This window comes from Aquarana catesbeiana, linkage group LG02 (assembly GCF_042186555.1).
Source record: "Aquarana catesbeiana isolate 2022-GZ linkage group LG02, ASM4218655v1, whole genome shotgun sequence".
Lineage (NCBI taxonomy): Eukaryota > Metazoa > Chordata > Amphibia > Anura > Ranidae > Aquarana > Aquarana catesbeiana.
Window position 1 is genome coordinate 500274019 of NC_133325.1, and position 27162 is coordinate 500301180.

General features: G+C 41.6%; 1 protein-coding gene across 1 annotated transcript in view; it reads right to left on the bottom strand.

Annotated features, from left to right (window-relative positions):
- Positions 1-1355: 1355 nt before the first annotated feature.
- Positions 1356-27162, bottom strand: part of DDX20 (DEAD-box helicase 20) — a 102386-nt gene continuing 76579 nt past the window's right edge. Inside the window, exons 9-12 of the mRNA XM_073615737.1 lie at positions 20678-20760; positions 9777-9882; positions 4798-4899; positions 1356-2664 (exon numbers count right to left, since the gene is read on the bottom strand). Of these exons, the coding sequence (XP_073471838.1) occupies positions 1490-2664; positions 4798-4899; positions 9777-9882; positions 20678-20760 (1466 nt within the window). The 3' untranslated portion in view covers positions 1356-1489. The remainder of the gene's footprint in view (positions 2665-4797; positions 4900-9776; positions 9883-20677; positions 20761-27162) is intronic.

Here is a 27162-nt window from a genome sequence, read left to right on the forward strand (position 1 = left end):
GTAATATTACATATTACATTTATTTTTCCTGATCTTAGTATTGTGTGTTGCCTCTTTCAATTCATCTACGCGGTGTTTGGACATTACCACCTGCTTAGGACTCTCTATTGATTCTCAGATTTTTTATGCAAACAGATACTTATTGAGGTCTTTCTCGGTACTATTCTGAATGTAATGTAATCCGAACAAACGGTTGAATACATCTGTTTTTTTGTCATTTTAACATCTTCTTGTGATCTAAACTAGCGCTACACTATATATACCCATACTGTTTACAAATTTCCTTATTTTGTGTGTGAGCTGCTACTACAGAGTAAGCGCGGTGTTTTTGAGTATTTTTTTCCCTTTGATTGGCACCTGGAGTTCCAGGGGGATCTTCATGCAGGCTAGGAGCAGTAACTTTCATCTACATGTCTTTTGCTAATAAAAGTTGGTATTGGTTAGAGCTGAAGAAAACAGTCCCATTTTCCTAGGACAGCATTAAAAAAAAAAAAAATCAAGGAATGCTGGTAGTTATACTGGGTCATATCCTCCTGAAGGTGTCAGTATAACCCAAAAGGTAGAATGCTTTCCATGTCCCTCAATGGGCAAGAAAGAAATGTTATTTTAGGAGTAAAGAAATTTTGAATGCTTAAAATGGAGATGAGCTAAAAGAACCTAAAAATAAAACTAAAAATATTTAACACCATCATCACAAAATCTAATTATTCTTTGCCCATAGGATTAAGAATCAAACCAGGCTCGGCAAAGTGAAAGTGTACTTGGAAAGCAAGAGTGACTTTGTCAAAGTTTTTCTACATATTGGTGATCCCACACCTCAGACTTTAAAGCAATGCCAGACCCAAGGACTGGCTACACAGAAAAGATGTTACAGTAAACAATCATTATTATAAATGTTTGAAGTAACTTTTAGAACAGAAGACTGTAAATCTGTAAATGTAACTCATTTTGAAAGACAAATGGATAGTGGACGAGACAGATGTGCATGGCAGAAAGCCTTAGGTCTATTGCTGGAGAAACATTATATGAAATATACTGTAGGTGGTGATACAGTTCAGAAATTATACATGCATGTTTAGCACATAGTGTAAGAAAAAAAAAAATCATCTTAGCATAGAGACGGTTCCTTAGTGCCAAACTGCTGCCTTGTACCCAAGAGGACCTTGAAACTACAGAGCTGAGATGTTTGTGACTGTACATAATCTGCATTTAAGGGCGTTTGAAAGCATGGGACAGCGGAGTTTCATTGCTATATAATGCCTATATATTTAATGCTGAATATCTTGTAAAGCAGACCTAAGTTTTCCAACTTTAACCTTTAAATACATTTAACTATGAGCCTAATCATGCACATGTGAATAGACAAGATTTATTGAGCAAAAATATATATACATATTCTGTGTACAAAATATTAACTGTTGAACTGTAGCGAGGAAAAAAATTGTCCATTATAAAAATGGTTTGTTTACTTCGGCAACAAGAAGAGTAATTATGGCTTTAGCATTTCATGAAGGTAGACAGAGTGCATGTGATATGCAGACATCCAGTTGGAGCATTTGTACAATTTCCTGTAATAGGAACTAGAAATCGCAGAGTGGTATGATTGCCATGCTTGATAATAGGATCGCCAATAATCAGAATAGTTCATCTTGCCATATGGAAACCCAGATGGATTTCCATAGTCCACCTGGTACATATCATCTCGAATTTCCTCGCAAAGCTCTCTTCTCGAAATATGGGTTACTTTTTTGCCCCGTTTTCTAGGCTTTATTACATTACTGAAAACAGGCTCCTCAACAGAACAATGAGCTTTAGCTCTGACTAAGCTTGACAGCTGCACCTCCTCTAATGACATGTTCAAACCTTTTACATTTAATTTGCTAACATTGGCTTCATCTGTCCTTTCAATTAGGAGGTCTGGGCAAGAACTTGAAAGTTCCATAGACCTCAAATTCCCTTGTGAAAAAGTAGATTCTTCACTATCACTGTCACTCTCTGATAAAGAACTGGATGAACTACTTTCAATCTTCTCATCTGAATTCCCACTACAGTCATGTATTTCAGAGATACTAGCAGTGTCTGATTGCACCACCACATTACTTTCTTTTTCAAGGGTTTCAGCTGTTTGGGTGTTTATATGGCTTCCACTACCTGTGTACACACGTATGACTTCTACGTGTTTTTCAAGTCCTTCTTTAATAAACCTCTCATAGTCTTCAACAAGTTCAGCAAAGGATGATGTGCAAACCACAGGACGCTTGAAAGATGATAAGCTTGGGATTTTAGGTAATGAACTTTCAAGGTTGTCCTGAACTACGGTGTCAATTGCCACATTATCCAGTGTTTCTGTAGGCTTGCCGGTATCTTTCGGTTTTTTAGGTAAACTAGAAGTCTCTAGATTTGGCAGTCCCTCTGAACTGGCTCCCTCTGTATTTTTCTTTTTGACAGCCTTTTTAGGCTTACGTTGAACAGCTTTTGAAACAGCTTTGTTCATGGAGTGTTCGGAATAAGGATTTCTATCAAGATTAGTTTTTACCACATTATCTTCTCTGGCTTCTGAAGGTGTACTTTTATATGCAGTTAAATGGTCAGATGTAACCTTCACTGGAGTCACTTCAATATCCCAGTCACAGGCCTCCTCCATCAAGCCATCAGGAATTGGATCTGTACAAGAAGATTATTTATGTTACACTTAAGTGAAATTGAGTATGGCCCCTAAGCAAAGTGTATGGATCTGTTCACAATTAGTTTACACTGGAGAAATTAAGGATAGCTCCTAAGGGAAGTATTTTTAAATGTATAAAAATAAAATAAACTTTGCGTTTAGTGTAAAAGTTCAGAAAAAGCAGCACTCAAAATGTCTGAATACAAGATAAAGAATACGTGAAAAATAGGTGCACTATCCCTTTAAGAGCATATACAATATTAAGTGTTAATAATGAATATTGAGCTAGATGTCAAATTGATTCAAAAAATGTGCGAGAAATAATGAACCATGATCATTTATGAATCAGTCCAGTGTGACCACGAATAGTCCATTCTAAACAAAGTCATCTGAGAAAATCCATTTCAGTCACAACACTTTAGTGTTCCCACATCACCTAGTGCACAGGCTTCTTACAAAAAAAAAAAAAAAAAAAGAAGGACCTCTGAATTATGGGAGGTGTTCAGCGTATGCGTTAGCATACAGTGGGGGCGGAAAGTATTCAGACCCCCTTACATTTTTCACTCTTTGTTATATTGCAGCCATTTGCTAAAACCATTTAAGTTCATTTTTCCCCCTCATATTGACAGAAAAACACAGAATTGTTGACATTTTTGCAGAGTTATTAAAAAAGAAAAACTGAACTATCACATGGTCCTAAGTATTCAGACCCTTTGCTCAGTATTTAGTAAAAGCACCCTTTTGATCTAATACAGCCATGAGTCTTTTTGGGAAAGATGCAACAAGTTTTTCACACCTGGATTTGGGGATCCTCTGCCATTCCTCCTTGCAGATCCTCTCCAGTTCTGTCAGGTTGGATGGTAAACGTTGGTGGACAGCCATTTTTAGGTCTCTCCACAGATGCTCAATTGGGTTTAAGTCGGGGCTCTGGCTAGGCCATTCGAGAACAGTCACAGAGTTGTTGTGAAGCCACTCCGTTATTTTAGCTGTGTGCTTAGGGTCATTGTCTTGGGGGAAAGTAAACCTTCGGCCCAGTTTAAGGTCCTGAGCACTCTGGAGAAGGTTTTCGTCCAGGATATCCCTGTACTTGGCCGCATTTATCTTTCCCTCGATTGCAACTAGTCATCCTGTCCCTGCAGCTGAGAAACACCCCCCACAGCATGATGCTGCCACCACCATGCTTCACTGTTGGGACTGTATTGGACAGGTGATGAGCAGTGCCTGGTTTTATCCACACATACTGCTTAGAATTAAGGCCAAAAAGTTCTATCTTGGTCTCATCAGACCAAAGAATCTTATTTCTCACCATCTTGGAGTCCTTCAGGTGTTTTTTTTTTTGGAAAAACTCCATGCGGGCTTTCATGTGTCTTGCACTGAGGAGAGGCTTCCCGACTGGTGGAGGGCTGCAGTGATGGTTGACTTTCTACAACTTTCTCCCATCTCCAGACTGCATCTCTGGAGCTCAGCCACAGTAATCTTTGGGTTCTTCTTTACTTCTCTCATCAAGGCTCTTCTCCCCCAATAGCTCAGTTTGGCCGGACGGCCAGCTCTAGGAAGGGTTCTGGTCATCCTAAACGTCTTCCATTTAAGGATTATGGAGGCCACTGTGCTCTTAGGAACCTTAAGAGCAGCAGAATTTTTTTGTAACCTTGGCCAGATCTGTGCCTTGCCACAATTCTGTCTCTGAGCTCTTCAGGAAGTTCCTTTGACCTCATGATTCTCATTTGCTCTGACATGCACTGTGAGGTCTTATATAAACAGGTGTGTGGCTTTCCTAATCAAGTCCAATCAGTAAAGGGTCTGAATACTTAGGACCATGTGATATTTCAGTTTTTTCTTTTTTAATAAATCTGCAAAAATGTCAACAATTCTGTGTTCTTCTGTCAATATGGGGTGCTGTGTGTACATTAATGAGGAAAAAAATGAACTTAAATGATTTTAGCAAATGGCTGCAATATAACAAAGAGTGAAAAATTTAAGGGGGTCTGAATACTTTCCATCCCCACTGTGTGTGTGTATGTATATGTGTGTATATATATTTATTTCCAAATCGTCCTGTGCTTCACAGCTGACACATTTTCCTTTCCAAATATAATTTATTCAAGTCAATGAAATCAGCAAAAAACTTTTACCAGGAAGAGGAAGCAGGCGGAGATTGCACTTTTGAGCTATAGACATCATTAGATTTTCTTCTTCTCCTCGACAACAGTAAGAAATAGATAGACCATGGGTACCTGGAGGAGCACACAAACGATTATACATAACATGCTGTGCTTTAGGCTATGCACCATACAAATCCAGAACCGGTATGGAGGCACTCGCTGGTCTTGAAGCTGAGATAAATCAAAGTAGCATATTATTGTCAATGTTTCAAAGGAGCTCAGTCTGTCTTTCTAAATCAGAGATGAACAGACTAGTAAAACCAAAGTCTCACCAACCAACAACCCCCTAGTAATGACATCACACAGTGCAAAGGTAAAAAAAAAAAAAATCACATACAGGAGTAGAGGTCAATGAAAGGTCCCAAAAAAGAACAAATCATGATAGTGTACTAAAGAAGAAAAAAAACATAACTAAGTCTCACAGCTTCAGATACTGACATTGATTTCCTGGACCTTAATATTTATAAAACAGTCATATTGATGACAACATAATCTTGCGGACATTGCTATAACGTAAGCCAACTGACAAAAACACTATGCTCCATGCATGCATTGCCCCCTCCTCCTCACACACACTAGTCTGTAGACTTCCAGATGCTCAAGGTACAAAAGGAACAACTCCCATCATTTGGGCAAGCTGTAGTTCAGCTGCTATGAGATTGAACACAGGTTAAATAGGGTTGAAACAACAAATAGACATAATCGATTATGAAAATAGTTGTCAACTAAAATTATATCCATGAAAAAAAGCCTGAGCATTTAGTATTATATTTAAATATAAAAGATTTATATCTCCCCACCACCCTTCATGTAGCTTCATGTGCGACTCCCAGTTAAAATATCCTGTATATTTATTATTACTTTCACCGTATAAATGAATACATCATAGTAGTGATTATCTGCTGTTTTTGTACTACAAAGAGCTATTTTTTGTTTTTTTAAACCCTTCATGACAGATAAAGCATGCTGCTGCTACTAAATGTCTTATGTATCGATTTTTGGACGAGAATATTTGTACAAATTTTTGAAAATTCTTTGTACATTCGATGAATGGATGAATGTTGTTAGAAAATTTCACTTGCTTTTAACATTCAGTTTTAAAATGAATGTAATTTCTAAACAAAAACCACATACAAATATCTGAAAACTTGTTTGACCGAGAAAAGTTTTTTATTCTGCTTCTTTGAATTTTCCCATCACTGTGCTTGAAAATGAACATTGATTTGACCCTACTAATGATTAGAAAATCAAACAAATGTTCTTAAAACAAGATTTTAAAAGGATAAAGAAAGTGAGCGGTCAGCAGGCTCAGGTAACTTGCATCAAGCTACCTGCCTATGAGTCTGTCATGTATATTATTATATCACAATCCTGTCTGAAAATCTAAAAAACAGTGTTTTGGGTCTTTAAAAAAAAAAAAAAAAAAATTCTTTACATAAAAATTTTGATCTCCGTGTCTGATATGTACCAGATTAAACCTCCAATAATATATAACTCTTCTATTATTCTCAGAGTGGATTAGATATTTTGTTCCCTGAACACATGGTTATTTGTATTTAGATATTCAAGAATAAATTGTCTTTCTTTAAACTTTACATAATAACCAAAATTATACACTGCACTTTTTAGCAGATTAATTGAAACAATCGGCCAACTAATCGATTATGAAAATAATAGTTAGTTGCAGCCCTGGTCGCAAATGCTAGGGAGTCCCTATTGTGTACCCAGAACATACTCCTACAAACCAAACCTTTTTACTCAGGAGAGAGTACTACAGTGAAGAACGTGGTCTATTCCTGTGGGTCATTTGTTTTCAAAGGGGACAAAGCTGGAAAGACAAAAACCATCTACCTGGCTCTCACTCCTAGGAATCTAGTTCTTACCATTGTCCAGATAGCCTATCACATGTTGTCATATGCTCACCAGCTGTTACAAAGGGAAAGCCAAAGGATCCATGAAAAACAAACATGGTCTCCTAAGGAACTTGATGAACTACCTATGAATGCTTTTTACAATGTTTAATTAATTTTCTGCATAGTGTGATGTATCTCAGTTTTATGGTTTCCAGATGAGCACTGCATGACTTACTACATTTTTTTTTTTCCTGGTGCAGAAGGTCTTCCTCCTTACAGCCTGTTACCCATTTTGAATCATGGTCCATGGCGCTGTCTGCTCTATTGTTTGTACTTTCCTTTTGTCTGGGATAGTGCACTATTTTTCCAGTGGTGTAAGCTTTGGGGTTCTCACCACCATTCATCATCTGCAACTGTTCATATGTCTGTCTGAGGCCCTCAAGTTTCTTCTATATGGCAGCGTGGTACTGATTCCCATTACAAACAGTTCTGTGTATTCCAAACTTTGTGCACAGTCAAAGTCTTCGGTCGATCTAATATACATGTCCTGTCTAGGCTGCTATTCATATTCTCACGTTTGTTTATTTATGGCGCATGTGGGATGTTTGGCCTTATTCAATGTTTTTATGTGGCTATTTTGTAACTTTTTATCTGCGGCACTTAATCATTATGTTGTCCTAGCACATCACTTGTTATTTTATTTATTCAGCTAGGATGCTGTATTTTAGTGGACTAACAGGATTTGTTACTTTTGGGACCTTTCTTTGACCTCTACCCTGTATGTGTCTTTTTACCTTTGCACTGTGATGTCATCACTATGGGATGTTGTTAGTGGGTGGGACTTCGGGTTTATTACGCTGTTCACCTCCATGTTTTAAATCTCTGCTTCAAGACCCCCAAGTGCCTCTTTAACCCCTTCCAAGGTCGCCCACCAAATATATAATGTGCAACAGGGCTGCCCGGCTGTGCAAAATCACGTACCTGTACGTAATTTTGTGCACGCGGTGTAGGGCGCACCCACTGCGATTGGACACAGCAGGAGCCAAATCAGCGTGTCAGGCAGCCATAATGGCCGCCGCAACCCGCCAATCGTCCAGTGGACAGACGTAAACAAGGCAGACCACTGATCTGTCAGGGAGCAAAATAGAGATCTTGTGTTTCAGCTGAAACACAGATCTATTTTCCTCCTGTGTATCTGTCCTCACACACAATTAGTAGGCACCTGCCAGGGTTACACTTAACCCTTTGATCGCCCATGGTGTTAACCCCTTCCTGTGTCATTTATACTGTGACAGTGCATTTTTGTGTTTTTTTTATTTTTTTTTTTTTTTTTAGCACTGATCACTGTATGGGTGTCACTGGTCCTCAAAAAGGGTCACTTAGTGTCGCTGCAATCCTGCTAAAAAAAACAAAAAAACATAAATCTAAATCTATCCCATAGTTTGTAGAAGCAATGACTTTTGCGCAAACCAATCAATATACACTTATTGGGATTTTTGTTACCAAAAATATGTAGCAGAATATATATTGGCCTAAACTGATGAAGAAATTTGTTTTTTCCATTTTTTTAAAGTAAAAAAATATTGTTTTTTATTCAAAATTGTCTGTCTTTTTTGTTTATAGTGCAAAAAATAGAAAATACATAGGTGATCAAATACCACCAAAAGAAAGCTATTTGTGGGAAAAAAAAGGACATCAATTTTATTCGGGTACATCATTGCACGACGCACAATTGTCAGTTAAAGCAACGCAGTGCCGTATCACAAAAAATGACCTGGTCAGGAAGTGGTTAAAACCTTCCAGAGCAGAAGTGGTTAAATTATATATATATAAAAATGAGAGAGAGAGAGTTTGGCGTTCATTAGCGAACAAGTTATTAAAGATGCAAGCTGTCAAGTTAACTTAGATCCCTTTGTCAGAGATCAATGTGTAAAAAGTTATCCCGAAAGCTTGCATCTTTAATAACTTACGTCAGCCAAGAAAAGTTATCACACTTTATGCATTAATAACTAACACGGTCTAACACTCTACTGCTCTCCTGCAGGTTTTTCTGTGGTAAAACCAACAGACCCAATCTTCACCCTTCACAGTGGGTTCCGTTAAACCTTCAGGAACCGGGGACCCTCGGGGAACCCACAACCCTGGACCTAAAACTTTATGGCCTTAATACCAAAAGTACTGGATCCCAAGGTCCAGCTCTCTAAAAAGACAAGCGTTTACAAGCAAAACCTCATTTCTTCGGATACAAGGCCCGGGCACCATTCAATTTGCCTAAAAGACACTTTGAATGGATCCGGCTGCATAGCTAGCCCCAGCAAGGATTGCTCCAGAGGAGCTCAGCACAGCACATCTTCACTCGTGATCAACACCTTAGACACTGGCGAAAAAACAGATGCTCCCGGTATGGGAGGGGTTATACAGGGAGGTAACTTCCTGTTTAGGGTGTGCCAGTGTCCAACACCTGAAGGTGGACTATAACCCACATAGTAATTACCATGGCTCTGTGTACCGTGATGTATGATTAAAGAAAAAACGTAAGCACTTCTTAAAGAGGTGGTCAAGTCCGACCACCCCCCCACCCCTACAAAAAATTAAAAGTCAGCAGCTACAAATACTGCAGCTGCTGAATTTTAATATATGGACACTTACCTGTCCAGGGAACCTGTGATGTCGGCACCCCAGCCTATCTTCGGATCAGCTGTCGCTATTCCTGGTAAAAGGTACCCAGTAGTGAAGCTTTTCGGCTTCACAGCCGGTTCCCTACTGAGCATGTGTGAAAAACAATGCATTAACTGGTCCAGTGACGGAGAAAGAAGGAAGGGGCCGAACTTACGAGAGACCGGGCCTCGGCCCCGTCTTCCAGTAGTGGGGACCGGTACCTGTTCAAAACAAGTACCCATTCTTCCCTCCCTGCCAAATATTGCACCTGATGGGAGGGGAGAGGGGAAGAAGACGGATAAGTGGAAGTTCCAGTGTTAAGGTACTTAGAAGGCATCCTGCTCTGCATATAGCATATTGATATGGTCAGGTCCAATATAGTTAGGTTTAAACAAATAGTCAGGTCTTAAAATCAGGTTTGCTGCTGATGTAGTTTACCAAATCTTCCAGCTCTGCCAATTCGATGCATGTATGTCTCCCAGTCATGCGGCACATCCAAGTTTACAACTAAATTCACCTTCTCTGCATCAATTCCACGTGAAGTCTTAAAAATATAGATTAAAAAGAAAAAAAAAATTAAATTGGCAACTATCATATACACTTGCTAATACAGAAATGCTGACAACTATTTTTGACTATGAAAAATCTGTCTATTATTAAATTACTTCTGAGAATCAACTATGTCCAAGTCATAATGTAAGTGTAATGCACACTGAAAAGTTTTTTTTTTTTTCTCTTTTTTTTTTGCTTTTATTGCTTGTAGTTTTCACTGACAGGATTAAAAGTTGAACTGATATACTGAAAAGGCAAAGAAAAGCTTCATATCATCAGAAATCTGAGTTGGAAGAAAGCCGGTTCTTCAGATTGGTAAAAAAAAAAAAAAATATGATATATCAAGTATATGAGTGAACAAAGGTATACAGCAGAAGACATATTAAACTTAAGGCATTACAGTGAAGAAAGGTGATCAGGCCCAGATCAGATCTTCAACACACCACTTAATGGTCCAATGATCCATAATTTACATAAATGAACAAGATAATTTGGCGGCACAGTGGTGTAGTGGATAGCACTTTTGCCTAGCAGTAAGAAGGGTCGCTGGTTGGAATCCCAACCACGACACTACCTGCCTGGAGTTTGCATGTTCTCCCTGTGCCTGCGTGGGTTTCCTCCGGGTACTCCGGTTTCCTCCCACACTCCAAAGATATGCTGGTAGGTTAATTGGATCCTGTCTAAATTGTCCCTAGTATGTATGAATGTGAGTTAGGGACCTTAGATTGCAAGCTCCTTGAGGGTAGGGACTGATGTGAATGTACAATGTATATATAAAGCGATGCGTAAATTGACAGCGCTATACAAGTACCTGAAATAAATAAAAAATAAAAAGATTACAATCTCATACCCCACTGAAGTATTTACCTCAAACACCAGAGTGCTGTAAAGATTGGCTGCCCTGTTGCATGGCATGGTTTTATTACAAGCAAATATGCTCTGTTTCAATTAATTTGACAGGGGCCAACATGAATAGACAGTAGTGAGAAAAATGGCCTAATCCTGGTTAACTTCCTTAAGGCATCCATAAGCTATTCTAGGAGTCTAATAGATATGAGATAAATCTCTATAGCTTTAGAGAAGCAGTATTACAAACAGACAGCAAGTTGAAAGCCTGGTAAAAACCTGTCAGGCCAAGCCTAATTGAAAACTGCCTTTTTTTTTAGTTTAGCAGTCTGTTAATAATGTAAAACGAAGATGCATGCCAGAACCTTATGCCCTGTACACACAGTCGGACATTGATCGGACATTCCGACAACAAAATCCATTTATTTTTTCCGACGGATGTTGGCTCAAACTTGTTTTGCATACACACAGTCACACAAAGTTGTCGGAAAATCGTTCTGAACGCGGTGACTTAAAACACGTAAGTCGGGACTATAAACGGGGCAGTAGCCAAGAGCTTTTGCCTCTTAATTTATTCTGAGCATGCGTGGCACTTTGTGCGTCGGATTTGTGTACACACGATCGGAATTTCCGACAACGGATTTTGTTGTCGGAAAATTTTATAGCAAGCTCTCAAACTTTGTGTGTCGGAAATACCAATGGAAAATGTGTGATGGAGCCCACACACGATCGGAATTTCCGACAACAAGCTCCGATCGCACATTTTTCGTCGAAAAATCCAACCGTGTGTATGGGGCATAACAGTGTAACTTCAACATTAGACATGTGCAATGCGTTTCGAAGTCCTTTTTGGACTAAATTCGACAAATGAGTTAATTCGGAAATATTCCAATAAACGAAAACCTGTTTAACAAATTTTTCCGAAATTTCGAAAGTCCAAAAATCTGAAAATCTGAAATTGGAAAATTCAAAAGAACAAAAATTCGAAAACCCAAAAATTAAATATACGAATAACTATTACTAATTATTAAAATTATAGGCATTGGATAGTCCTTTCAAATTTGGCCATTAGTGAATGGAACGAATACGAATTTATCCGAAGTTCCAAATTATCCAAAATAACGAATGCTGCATCTAAACGAATAGAATGTAACAAATAAAAAATGTTTATTATTAATTTGTTATGTTCCATTCATTTAGATGCGGCATTCGTTAATTCGGATCATTCGTAACTTCGGAAAAATTCGTATTTGTTACGTTCACTAACATCAAAATTTGAAAGAAAATTGCAATACCTATAATTTAATAGTTCTTTATTATTAGTTATTTCGGATTTTCGTTTTTATTTTCGAATTTCGGATTTTTATGAATTAACAAAATAACAAATAACACATCTAAACGAATGGAACATAACAAATAAAATAACAATAATAAAATAACGATTTCCGATCATAACAAATGACCGGAAAAATGAAAAATAACAAAAAAACAAAAAACAAAACACAAATGAAACGAAAACGAACAAAATTTTTCGTCAGTTTACGTCTTTTTTTTTTTTTACCACATCAGAGAACAGTATCTGGAAACTTATTCAGCTTGACGTTCATTTACAGACTACTTCTTAGATTCACATCATTGCGGCAAAATTTTCTTATCTCCCCCCCCCGTTCCCTGCCCCGCTAGATATTTCCTGAGCTTTGAGCTGAAATTACACAGGGTCATAAATTAAACATTGATTCACTACCAATTAATATGGACCTATAGAGGCGCGATGCGGGTACTGTATATTAAGTCCAAGGCCAATAATAAGAAAAACTAAAGAACTTCCCGCGCCCGCTCCTACAGCCATTTTCAATATTATCCAGATTGATATATATACATAATTAATTCCATCACTCTTTCCCCTTACCCTCTCACCCCCCCTCCCAACATCCCCCTCCCCTACATAGAGTACTCCGTGTTAGACTTTCAACACATTTGGTTAACAAACACAGCTTCTATTAACTATTATTTGTCAGATAGAAACAAGCACCCAATAAAATTATATACTGGTAGACCAGATCCCTGGCTGCCTAGGACTTTTATTATTAAACCCCACTCTGTTATATTCTTTACTTCGTATTAAGAGCCTCCTACCTTCTCCAGCCATGGTCTCCACATTTTATCGAATTCCTTAAGATTACCTCTCTTAATATACTCTGTTCTTTCCCTACAAAGGGTTTCATTTAATGTAACAATCCAATCTCTTACTGTGGGGGGTTCCTTTGATTGTCATCTTAATGCGATAGTTTTCCTTGCTTGGAATAGACCTCTCAGAATTGCCAGTGTAGTGCTCTTCCTCTTCCCGTGTCCGCCTATACCCCAAGATGCATACCTTAGCCTCTTTCTCCAGTATAATCCAAAATATATCTTTCAAACTATCAATCAACCCCTCCCAGTAACGAAACAGCTTGGGACATCTCCACCTCATGTGAATGAGTTCCCCCGTCCCCCGGCATCTAGGACAACTATCATCAGATCTTCTTCCAATCTAAAAGAGACGTTTAGGTGTGTAATAAGCTCTGTTTAACACCATCAAGTGTGATATTTTCTGCGGGGGGGGGGGGGACTGATATCAACGATCCCATCTCTAAGCTTCTCTTCCACTGAGCCTGTGTTATAGACCCCCACATCCTCTTCCCACCTGACTTTTACATCATGGAGTAAGTCTTCACTATTGGCTTCTTTGCTCAGTTAATTATAAATCTTGGATATTAACCCCTTAGTCGGGGCTACCTGAAATATACTATGAAGTAGGGGCGTTTCATTCCATACTAAACTATAGTTCTTAAATTGAGCTTTAAGAGCATGTTCTAACTGAAGGTAGGCATAAAAGGAGCCCGGCGACAGGTTAAATTCACTTTCCAACTCTGAAAATTTCTGCAGAGTATTACCGCTATACAATTGTCTCAACTTTTTAATACCTCGATCTTCCCACTCTCTTACTTTTCCTATCTTATGGATTTCCTGCAAATTTCGGTTATTCCAAATGGGAGTATATTCATTACACCCATTGTATCTCATCTGGTTCTTGACTGTTTTCCATACTTTAGTTAACATTATGATTGTTGGATAAGTATCGTAAAACGAGTTTGCTTCTAGGGCTTCTATTAATGTGTTATGTGAGGCGCCCATTAATACGATTCTACCATTTGGGGTACCCCCTTCCGGGACTCCGCACCCCGTTAAATGCTGCAGTTGAGATGATAAAAAGTAACGCTGAGGATGAGGGAGAGCAAAACCACCCTCCGGTAGCGGGAGCTGAAGTACCCGTAGACGTATTCTGGCTTGTTTCCCTTTCCATATTAGTTCCCTAAACAGGCTCTCGATTTTGTTGAACCACTTCTTGCATATCCACACAGGAGAATTATGCAAAACATACAACAATTGTGGCAGCCAAATAATTTTTGATCAATCTACATCTTCCCGCCACTGATAAAGGAAAACGTTTCCATATCCCTATCTTTTTTTTAAATTTCGACAAGAGTGGGAGAAGGTTTTTACTAATGTATTGGTTAGGATCCCTTGTCATGACGATTCCCAGGTATTTCAATGCGTCCACTATTACCAACTGGCGCATTTCTTGCACTGTTATCAAATCTTTGGGGTCTATGGTTAATAACTCGGACTTTTCCCAATTTATCTCGAGTCCTGAAAAGTTGCCGAACTCCTCCACCATTCTCATTGCCTTTAACAGTGATTTGCTCGTATCTCCCCAAAAAAGCAAGATATTGTCCGCGTACAGCGCAATTTTGTCCTCACCCGTCCTTCTCTGGAAACCGATTATCTCAGAACTCGCTCTTATAGAAATAGCCAGGGGTTCCAAAGCAAAGAGCAGGGGGGATAGTGGGCACCCCTGTCTGGTTCCCCTCTCTAGTTCAAACCAATCGTTGTTACCTTTTAATCTTGCCTTGGGTCTATCATAAAGCATTTTAATCCATTCAATAAAAGTGGGGCCAAAGCCAAATTTCTTCAGCACTCGCCAGATCTAACGTCAATATCGCTCTTGAATCTTCATTATCCGTTGGGGACTGTAAGTTTAAGAAGGCCCTTCTAATATTCAAGCTTGCGGATCTATTGGCAATAAAACCCGCTTGATCTATATGGACCAGCTTAGAGATAACTTTATTTAGTCTAGATGCCAAAACCTTAGCCAAGATCTTGGCATCAGAGCACAAGAGAAACTGGCCTATAGGCGGACACATCAAGGGGATCCTTCCCCTCTTTCTGAATTACTATGATAGTTGCCTCCAACATTGACACTGGCAAGTGGCCCCCCCTAATCGCCCCTCCCAGGGATTTTAGCAGCTCTGGAATTAATACTTTGCCATACTGTTTATAGGCCTCAATCGGGAGCCCATCAGGGCCAGGGGATTTTTGGTTTGCCATAGTGGCTATTGCTTGCTGGAGTTCTACAAGTGTAATTGGCATTTCCAAAAAGTCCCTTTCTGCTTGCGAGATGATCGGTATTGCCAGGCCCTCCAAAAACTTCTCCATCACCCTGTCCATACCTTTTTTCTGAGTAGAATAAAGATTTCTATAGGAATCCCTGAATACTTGCACTATCTTTGAAGTCTTTGCTAATATATCTCCACCTGGGGACCTAACAGCACGAACAGTCGATGGGGGAGAACTGGACTTTACCAACTGCGCCAGCAACTTTCCCACTCTTTCGCCCTCAACCCAAGAGACCTGTCACTGTAAGAGGCACCTAGTCTCCGCTTTCTGCATGACAACAACCTTGTAGTCTTGCAGTTTGTCTAGCCATGTTTTTTCCCTCTCAGGGGTCGGATCCATCATATCATTGCTTTCTGCCTCAAACACCTCTTTCTGAATTTTTTCTTCCCCGTTCCTAGCCTCTTTATTAAATCTGGCCACCTGCTGAATTAGTACCCCCCTAAGGAAGGCCTTCAGGGCGTCCCACAGCACTATAGGTGGCACTGTTCCTTCATTGATTTCTATAAAATCACTCAATTTAGGGAGAACCCCGTTCGTTTCTTTGATTAATTCAAACCAGTACGGGTTAATTTTCCACTCCTTCCGGAGTTTATTCCCACCTAATTTCAATGTCACCACAACCAGAGAGTGATCCGATATACCTCTTGGCAAATATGAAATTCTATCGGTGATCTGTAATGCTCTATTATTTCCCAGAACCAGGTCTATTCTAGATAGCACGGAGTGCGAGGCAGAATAGCATGAATATTGCAAGGCTTCCGGGTTCCTCACCCTCCAAGGTCTACTAGCCCCACTTCATCCAGGAACTGCCGCAGGCGGCTCTTCACCTTAGGCTCTATAAGAGACCGTATGGGAAATCTATCCAGCCTTCTATTCAGTATCTCATTGAAATCGCCCACTACTATAAATCGGCACCCCTTCTTTATCTAGCAGAAATTCGTTCAATCTAAACATTACATCCAAATTAAAAGGGGGAAGAATATATATATTTGCCACTACGTACATGCTACTATCAATTGAGCAATAAAGAAAAATATAACGGCCCAATTCATCAATACAGAACTGCCTGCAGGAAAAGTTCACCCCTGTTTTCACCATAATACTTACCCCTCTACTATAGAAGGAGTGAACCGCATGGAATTGACGGTGATATTTCTTTGACTTTAATTGGTGAAGTGAGTTTTTAGTTAAATGAGTTTCCTGCAGGCAGATCAGTTCCACGCCACAGCTCTCCATTGTGGACAGAACTGCCATCTTTTTGAGCGGAGTACCTAATCCCCTGACATTCCAGGATCCTATTTTTAACATTTTAGCTTGCATCTAAATACCAGAGGAAGACAAGTACTAATCTAAAAGGTATATCCATCACAAAGAAAAAGAAACCAAATTCATTAAAAATATAATACCTTAACACCCCTCTACTATGCAATATTTTGACACGTGGATTCCAAATCACTTCTCCTACTAAAAACCGTGGTGCCTTTAAATAGTGTGGGCAAATGAATACCCCTATTCTATATAATATTTTAAATCGGGCATTCCCTGGCCCCTCCATTTCCAAAATCAAAAATAACTTTAAATGGTGTGTCCAACATAACCAGTGTAGGTTTCAAATATTTTCCTATAATCCTGAATTTGTGTATACTCCTAGATCCAACAAAAATGATCCCCTTCAGTGTTCTAATATTCCTACTTGTTGTTTTTAAACCAACCTTCCCTATTATCAGTGTCTCAGCAATGCCTATAGTGTCTCCCTCCTCCGCTCCCCTAACTGAAAAGCCCTCCCTTCCCCCCTCCCCCCGCCTAACCAGGTAAACCCCTGGGGTTTGTAAGGTGACCAGATCCCATCCTACCTGTTCTACACATTTACGCACATAACTCATTCCCACTCACCACGCCTCATACAACAGCTGTGCTTAACTACCCCCTCCCCTCCACCAAAAAAAAAAAAAAAAACCCCTTGGACAAACAATACCTCCTATTATATCAAATACCCATTTCACCACTCCTTCTCCTATACAAAATATTTAAAATTTTTTCTTGTTTTCCTCTAGCCACTTCACCCCTGATGGGGAATCAAAAATCTGAGTCCCCCCCAGAGCTGTTACACGTAGCCTAGCAGGGTAGAGAAGGGCATATGACAACTTATATTTTTGTAGAGAGCGTTTGGGCTGTATGAACTCCACTCTACGTCTCTGCACCTCTGTCGAGAAGTCAGAATAAAACATTATTTTAACACCATTGAAGAAGATATTTCCCGCCTCTCTTGTTTTTTGCAGCAACCTCACTTTGTCCTTATAATTAAGAAACTTCATTAGTAATGCTCTAGGATATCCACCTGCTGGCGGGGCCCTAAAAGGGACTCTGTGTACTCTTACAATTGAAAACATTAATGAGAAAGATTCTCTTCCAAAAAGCTCGACCAGCCACTTTTCCAAGAACTCTGTGGGGCTAGAACCCTCACTTTTTTCAGGCAAACCCACCAACCTCACATTGTCCCTTTGGCTCCTATTCTCCATTTCCTCCATTTTTGAAGCCTGCATGGATATCTGTTCCTTCATCCTTTTCATATCCTTCAAAAATGGGGAAATATCATCTAACTGGCTGACCCTTCCTTCTAGGACCGTAGTTCTTTCTGCCGTTTTCTGTAAGTCCTGTCTAACCAATATCAGATCCTTTTTTACTCCCTTCATCTGTTCACAGACCTCTTTAAGTGAGCTGCTGCACACATTCACTGCCAGAAATACGTCCGTTAAGGTTGGCTCTTTCACTGGGGGCAATGTTGGTAAAGTAGGTTCAATTGTTACGTCTACCGACACATTTTGATCATTAGGCCCCTGTCCCTTATTACTGTGTATTTTGGTTGACACGGCTGGCATTGTCGCAGTAGATAGCTGGGTCAAGGTCTGAGTCTGGCCCTGACTTCTTCTATCCAGTGCGCCTCCTTGCTGTGATTTAGTCTGTGATCCTTTCTTTGGTGGGGTCGAGGCGGGGGCGTGAGCAAATTGCTCCAATTTCGCTGCTGCTGCAAACGTTTGTTGTGTAGCCTTTTCCTTGGCTGAGCGTAAGCTCTGCATCTTATATACTTTAGCAAGAGACTTTACAGTTACACCTTTACCGTTGCAGTAATTAAAGGGAAATTTAATTGAGGGAAATTATAGGTACCTCCCCAGTTGACCTCAGCGAGTGCAGCTTCAGAGGCAGCCTTTTGATATTTATCTAGATACTGCTTATTTTACTATATCCATAGAGGAAAAAAAATAAAAAATTATCTGGCAAAAAAAAAAAAAAAAAAAAAAGGAAATAAAGAAACCTGTATCAATCCCTTTTGCCCTTAATTCTATCAAGATACTATGCCTTTAGAAATGACAGAAGCTTCAGCAAGATTCAGTGAATGGGCAGCTTGAGCACTGAACTTTACAGAAAACTTGCAAGATTTCTTAAGAGCCTATGCTTGAAAGCCCAATGCTAGCACTCTGCAAAAAAAAAAAAAAAATACTACTCGGCAGCATATATCCCTCAGCAATTCCAACAAAGTATTTGCCAAACTGTGACACATCCCAATTCTGATCTTCCTGGATAGTCCTGGATCATCTGCAGCTCTTGACCCAGTAGTAAGTGGATGAGTGGAGGACACAGCCAGCAGCCTGTACTTGTCTCTCTCGTTTCTCGGTCTGGTCCCCTCTTTCCTCTAGTAGCTTTATATTTGTACCCAGTAATGAGAGGGAAGCTCCTTCACTCACAGCCCCCTTTGGGGGGGCCACCGCTGCCTTCCTCTAGGCGAAATTACTGCCCGCTGTATCCGTATGTGGATCCCCTCACAATCAGTACCCGGCATCTGACGTCATTCCTGGCCGCTCACAGCTGGCTCGGATTGACTCGGGGCAGCACGGGGAACTCCGGGGTTCTTTGGGACACTTTGGAATCGAAATCACTCGTGCGGCTCTCGCTATGCTCCGGAATGTCACCAGAGTCTGCCAGGAACTTCCCACGGCTCCGCACAAAGAGTTAGCTTGCAGAGCTTGCTCAGCCTCCCGACCTCGGCTCTCTCTCCCCTAACACCTTCCACCAGCCATAGATGTACCTTACAGGGGGGGTGGGGGGAGGTCACACAGCATCCTCTCACTCCCCACCGCTAAACATCACACCCTCTTTACAACCGGTCACGCCCCCTCGCACATCTTCACGTCTATTTAAACATCTCCTGACCCTTTTTTTGGAATCAGATTTTTACTCCACTTCTTGACCCAGAGGCAGGATGGCAGTTGACATTTTTTTTTTTTTTTTAAGTGAAGGGAAAGCCCCTGTTAGAATGCGGTCTTTAAGGGTGTATTCACACCTGAGCATTTTCAGCTCGTAAAATGCCCGAAAAAACGCCCAACAAGCAAAATCCCATTTATTTCAATGGCACCTGTTCGCATCTGTGCGTTTTGTCACTTGAAGTAAAACATCTGAAAAATGCCCTAAGCTCCAAAAAAAAAAAAAAAAAAAAAAAAAGAGCTTCTTTGGGGCAGATTATAGATTATTCTGCTTTTTACATTGGTGGCCTGTACAAAATCGTCACTAGCTCCACCAATCAGAGAATGCCTTGTATTCATTGCTAAAAATACAAGACACTTCCTAAATGGCTGAGATGCCACATGACAGACTATTTCTTGCACAGAAGGGCAAGCCTATAAATGGAGAGTAAATTAGCACTAGCAGATGAGGGAAGTCATCTCTCTTCTAATGTTCTGTATGTTTCTAATCAGCCTGACTGGCCAAAATTCCCACCTATCCAAATCAGAGTTCTGCTGCATTGAAAATTACAAGAGACTGATGCCAAGACAGGTTCAGGTAGTTACGTTTACATACAAAGTAACTGTTTTTAATGTAACCATTACTGAACTGCGTTTTTTTAAAAACATGCCTAGAGTTTAGTATCAACCTTAAAATTCTGTGGAACTCATTTATGGCACATTCTGCAGTGTAATGTTCACATTATTTCAAAAGGCCTCAAGTATGAAATGTCAAAGAGAGAAATAAAAAAAAGGCTGCATTTTCTCTCATTAAGTAGCGTCTCCCTTATGTGTCCTAACCTGCCCTGGCAACAGGAATAGGAAAACATTGGGTTTCTAGGGGTGGGGAATAGAAAGTCTGTTTCACCTCATATAGGAGCTCTAAAGTGATTTTTTTTTCTTTAAAGCCAGTGACGAGGGAGGAGGGGGTGGGTCCAAGTCCCGCTCAATGAACGCAGCAGCAGGGCTCAGGTGCAAGCATGCACGAGTGCCCCCATGGGAAGCGGGTTGACCTGGGGCACTGGACAGAGAGAAGGCACCGGGGGAGACCCGAATAGAAGGGGTTCGTGGCCGCTCTGTTAAATATAGACATTTCTGTTATTTAAAAAAAAAAGGAAAAAGAAGAAAAAAAAAAAGTACCTTCTGTAAACCAGTCAAACTACTTACAAGATCAGTTGAAATCAAAACACGACAGTGATACTGCTTAAGTTTGGCCATTGCATCAAGTCTTTGGTTTTGGTTCATGCTACCTGGCAGAGAAAAAAAAATTATTAATTTAACCACAGACTTTCACAGGTATCTGCCTTTTTTTTTTTTTTTTTTAATAAGCAGGATGATACAGCTAAAAATCCATCAACAGTCACATAATGATTGCACTAGAATGAAAGAACAACTTAAGCTCTCATTATTTTACAGAAGGAAAGTGCTTTTTAATGGAGTCAGTTCAAGTATTAATACTAGGAGGGTAAAAGTTTTCACCTTACTAAAATCTCACTTCGACAGTACAAAGTATATTAAAAAAAACAAAAAAAAAAAAAAAAAAAACCCCAAAAACACTCCACACAACATTTGGTATACCTAGATATATTCATATTTTCAATCATATCCAACAAAGTCAGAGATTGACCCAAACTCAACAACCAGTCATTCCCATTCAAAACAGTTATAACTTTGTATCAGAATGATTGGGTCAGATGAGAGTGCCAAACCACTTGAATGAAAGAATTTTCTTTTTAACACTTGTGACAGAATGGAGTTAATTCTATGCAGTATATGCAAAATTTTACTTCGGGCCAGTTCACACCATAGAAACGCAGTCCAGACACGTTCCAGATGCATTTCTGCATGAGCGTTTTTGACGCGTTTAGATGCGTTCTGGTGCGTTCCAGTGCTTTTTACAGCGTTACAGTACAGTCCAGTCCAGGAAAAATGCAGCATTTCCTACTTTTTTTTCTGGAAAGCACTAACTGCAAGCACTGCTGTGAACTATAACATTGACAACCATAAAATCTACTTTACATGCGTTTTTGATGCAGAAAAAACCCCACTGGACTGCAACTGGTGTGAACTGGCCCTTAGAAAGTTTTCTGCATCTGAAGTCCTTGGAGGAATTTTTCTACAAATCAACTGTTTTTCAATTTCTTTGAAGTGGACCTGAACTCAAAAAGTAAAGATTTGCCATGTTAAAAAGGGAACATTTAGAAACGTTAAAATTGTGGGACAAACAATACTCTAAAAAGTGTACATTGTGTTTTGAATTCCTCCTTTACAAGCAGGAATATTTCCAGATTGTAATACTTGAGAATACCCAAAAGATGTCAACTATCTTTGAAGCTGCTTCCATGGAAGAGCTGACTTAATATAGATACAGACAAGCATCACTGTATCAAGTCCTCCTCGAAAGCCCCTATTTACAAACCTTTTACGCCCACTGTTCAAACTATGTAGGCTATGTAGGGCAGGAAATGACTCCAAGGACAAGGCAAACAGGCCTGCAGAAAATGTCTATTGCCCTCTAGGAAACTGTACAGGCACTTCACACCCTGTCCCAGAGTTACAAATATAGCAGCATTGTCCATGTAATAAAAAGTGACCCTATACCAAATCTCAGCGTACTGCCCATACATATTCCATTCTACCCAATCAAAACAATTTTTCTCCACTTGTCTTCAGTGACAGCCTGAGAGATGTAGAGCTTCCCCCTCCAGGGCAGGAAACACGTTTGCCCAAACTCTTTAAAAAGGTATTCTTCCAGGTCTCCCCCGCAGTTTTAGGGTTTCCTCCGGACGGGAAGGAAGCATGTTCACGAACCTGCTTTGGGAGCTCTATGTCTCAGGGCTGTTCTGTAGTGTACGCTTCCTGGAGAGTACCTTCTGGCCTGCCGCGATCCCCCCTGTTTATGGTGGAGAGGTTGCGCTCCTTGCCGCTGCCTGTGCTCGAGAGAGAGGACCTCTGTGGGGCATGGCAGAGCCCCCAGTGCTGCTCGCTGGCTCAGCTTTTCCCGCTAGGTGGGGAGGAAAGGTCAGCACTCAGCTTCCGGGGCGGGGTAGGCTGTGCTCCAGGCTGGTTCTGGAATCTGCAGGGGCAGTCTTCCAACGGAGTGACCTCAATAGAGGGTGCCGGAGACGGTGGTTCCAGTCTTAATTGGCGCAGCAGTACAGGCATCCCAGAGGCGAGTGAAAAATCTGGCAGAGGCTGTGGCAGCACACCTAGGAACAAGGATGGAGCACACTGCAGCTTCTCAGGCGGTGGACTCTGGTTCCCCGGGCAACGACACCTCTCAGGTAAGCTTGGGGAGTGCTCTCGCTTGCTAACCCTGGGTGTTTTTTTTCCTAGTCCATGGGGGCCTTGGAGGAAGCCACAGGTGAGGGGAAGGGCACTTTCCTTCTCTAGTCCCAGCATAGTGGTGGCCTGGTTTATCAGAAGCCTGACTTTGACTTTGGGGACTATTTATTTGTTTTGCTTTTAGGTTAAACCTCAGGACAAGGCCCAAGTGCAGGCTCCCAGAAGGAAGTGTGCTGTATGTGCAGCAAAGTTAGGCTCATCTTGAGAGAAACCTCTTTGCCCTGGGTGTCAATATCCTGGTTAAAGATGAGTCAGTGCCAGCATGTCACAAGATTCAATCGTCGGTTAAAAATGAGATTGCATCTTATTTATCAAGCTTGGGAGGTAGATTCAGAGCCCCCCTCATAATCCTAACCTTCAACAAGCCAGCTCTGTCCGAGCCCAGCCAGGAAGGGGGGAGGTGAGGAGACAGGGACGGATCCTAGGTCACATGCCTCCTCTCAGATAGATTTGGGGTCAAAGAAAGAAAGAGGGTTACTCCTTCAGGAGGTCTAGGTATAGACTGACGCTGGATAATGTGGATGACCTTCTCAAGGCCATCTATGACACCTTAGAAATTTAAGAGGAGAGGGAAACATTTGTCCAAGCATGACCTCATGTACCAGGGGTTGAACGCAAAAAAATCCAGCTTATTTCCAGTGCATAGTACCTTGGTGGATACTACTAAATTTGAGTGGGAGAAAACCCTGAAAGAAAAAATTTTTTTCTCAGGCAGCCTTAGGAGAAGGTTTCCTTTTGAGGAGGATGGGGCTCAACGTGGAACGACATGGGGTCTCTCAAAGGCCCCATGGATAAGAAGGGGGAAGTTTTGATGGGTTTTACTTCCTCTTTTGCTTCCTGCAAATTAAAAGCATAATGGCATTATCTGACACTGACCTGCAAACGAATTCATCGCTGTCCCCTGTGCAGGCTGCGTCCATCTTCGCCCCTCTTCCTTCCAGGGTCCACTGACTCCGGCTCTGTGACCAGCCGGAGCCGCATGATATCACTCCCGCACATGCGCGCGGGAGCAATCAGTAACAGCACACGCTGGAAGAAACGGCACGCAGGTCCATTTCTTCACAGCGCATGCTCCGATTACATCACCGGCGCAAGTTTAGGAGATATTTCCACTACCTATAGGTATGCCTTATTCTAGGCTTACCTATAGTTAAAAGTCAGGAGGGAGGGTTTACAACCACTTTAAAATGAAGCCGGCCTTAGCAGCCACCTGCGAAGCCAGGAACTTAGATTGCTGGTTGACGCAGTCACAGACATCTCTCAGCAGGCATGTCCAGGCAACAGATTCTAAAATCTTTTCCATTGCTTTTCAGAGCAGTTGGATTCCTGGCAGATGCTTCAGCTGAATCTGTTAAGCTGGCAGCCAGATTCTCTGCTCTGGTGAATTCCACATGGAGAGCCTTGTGGTTGAAGACATGTATGGGCGATTTGGCGTCCAAGCTGAGGCTTTGGAGTTTACCCTTTTCCGGGAATCATCCGTTTGGGCCCGGGCTGCAGGAAGCCCTAGAATGCACCCAAGATGAGAAGAAAGCCTTCCCGGAGAGTAAGAAAAAGTCTGGCTCCAGGAAGTTTTTTCATGGCCACAAGCAGCAGGGCAAGTTTAGCCATCCAAAGAATCACTGGTCGGGGCCATAAGGGCAGGAGCAGAGGAGGCATTCTATTCAATCCTCCGCAAGCCCCTACAAAGTCCCAATGACTCCTGTGTCCCAGTGGGGGGAAGATTGGGGACCTTTCACCCACAGCGGACTTCTGTTACCTCAAGTCTGTACATCCTAGATAAAATAAGAAAAGGCTATAGGTTGGAGTTCGACTACAGCCCCCCTTCAAATTTCTGGTGACTTCTTTGCCGTAGGATCGGGAGAAGGCAGGAGCTTTTTGTCTCCTGGTAGGAGATCTATTGGATCAATGGGTTCTCTCGCAGGTACCCCAACGCAAGCAAGGTCAGGGATTTTATTCCCACATGTTTGTAGTGAAGGCAAATTTAACCATATTTTAAACCTTCGCCCACTCAACAGGTTTCCGAGGTATAAGCATTTCAGAATGGAGTTGATCTTTTCAGCAACATCCTTTTTCCAGAGTTCTTTATGGAGACGGTGGATTTGAGGGATGCGTTCCTTCACATCTCTATACACCCTGGGTTGCAGAGGAACCTCAGGTTGGCCGTCAGAATCGGTACGGAGGTTCGCCACTTCCAGTGTCAGGATCTCCCTCTTGGCCTTGCCTTGTCACCGAAAGTTCTTGCGGAATCCTTGGCTCCTTGAAGAATAAAGGCCATCACTGTTGTCCCCTACCTGGATGATTTCCTTGTCATTGCCAGAACTGGCGGCAGATCTATAAGTTGCACAGAATTTCAGGTGGCTTATCAACAAAGACAAGTCTCAACTTGTCCCCGAGCAGAGAGTAATGTACCTAGGCTATGAAATTTCCTCGGTGGAGAGGAAAATCTTTCTGCCGGAGGAGAAAATTCGGGAAATTGACCAGTCAGTGGCAGGTCTACAGACCAACATTAACGTCTCTATAAGAGACCATGGGCAAGGTTTCACCTGTGCCCACTGCAGAATTGTCTTCTACGGAGATGAAATGAGAGCAGGAATATGCTGGACTTCACAATCCATCTATTTATTAGGATCAAAAGATCGTTGGGGTGGTGGCACCACAATCTTGTGGGGGTGTGAAGTGAGCCACGCCAAACCCGCTGATTGTCACGATCAATGCCAGTTCATTCAGGTGGAGAGCCCACCTAGGTTGCAATTTGGCCCAGGGGTCTTGGTCTTCAATGGAAGCCCAAATGGCTTTGAATCAGAGGGATCTGCTGGCGATCCAGAAAGCATTGGGGGCCTTCTAATTGCTCTTGGAGGATCACCATCTCCAAGTTCACTCAGACAATGTGACAGCAGTTGTGTACATCAACAAGCAAGGGGGAACAAGGAGTCTATCCCTCCAGTTGATTCCAGGCAATATTTTTGGGTGGGCCGAGCAGAACCCGGCCTCAAATTCAGCCATCCACTTAAGGGGGGGGGGTCACAAAATCCTCTAGCGGACTTCCTCAGCTAGCATCAGGTAAAGGACGAGTGATCATTCAACCAAGGAGTTTGAGAGCATTGAGCAGGAATGGGGCATGCCAGAAGTTGACCTCTTTGCCGCAGAGGGCAACAGCAAGGTTGCCCTGTTCTTTTCCCTGCATTCCCAGGATTGGGGACTTGGCAATAGTTGCCTTCACGAACGCTTGGGGAGTTCAATCTCTGTTATGAGTTTCCCCCAGTAAAGCTGCTGCCAGCAGTTCAGAAGTTTGTCAGAAAAGACAAACCTCAAGGAAGGATCAGGGCCCTTCGGATATCCCGGCAGTCTTGGATTTCTGCCAAGCTGGGGCAGATCAGGGTCTTTTGAGGAGTACCTTCCAAAGGTGCAATCCTCAGCTCATAGTGTTTTCTTTCAGGTCTCTCTCCAGCAGGAATCGTTTGTAGTGAATTTTTTCAGGGCCCTCTCCAAATCTAAGCCAGCAAGGGTACAGGCTTGTCCATCCTGGGACCTGTCCTTGGGGCAATAATTCTCATCCCTTTGAACCCCTGGAAAAGTCTTCCGTTAAGTTGCCAACCTTAAAGACAGTATTTTTGGTGGCAATCACCTCCACTTGGAGGGTGAGTGAAATGCAAGCGCTTTCCATTCGAGATCCTTTTTTGTTAATTTTTGAAGACAGGGTTGTTTTTAAAACAGACCTAGGATTTCTTCCCAAAGTTTTCTCCTTTTTACATAGGGTGCAAAAAATCATCCTACCGACTTTTTGTTCTTCCCCGTCTAGTGAGAGGGAGAAAAAGTTTAGATTGTTAGATGTTAGAAGGAGCCTTTTGGCTTACCTTAAGAGATTCCTTGTTTACTCATTTTTCAGGTGCATGTAAGGGTTACGACGCATCCAAATCTTCAGTTGCTAGGTGAATCGAATTGGCAATTACAGAGTCATTTAAATTTAGCGAAGATTCCACTGCTCTCGTCAATGCATACTTGTCCAGAGCCCTATCAGCTTTGTGGGCAAAGACAGCCAGTGCCAGAGGATATCTGTAAGGCGGCCACGTGGCCCAGCTATTCCACATTTGTGAAGCATTATCATGTGGATTTGCTTTCAAGTAAGGAGCAGGCATTTGGACAAAAGGTCCTCCAGGCAGTGGTCCCGCCCGGGGGGGGGGTAAGTTTCTTGATCATCTCAGAGGCTGTCCTGAAAGACGAGTGTAGTAAACCAGAGTTAGGCTTACTGATAACTTATTTTCTGGGAGTCTTCCAGGACAGCCGGATTTCCCACCCTGGTTTATTTC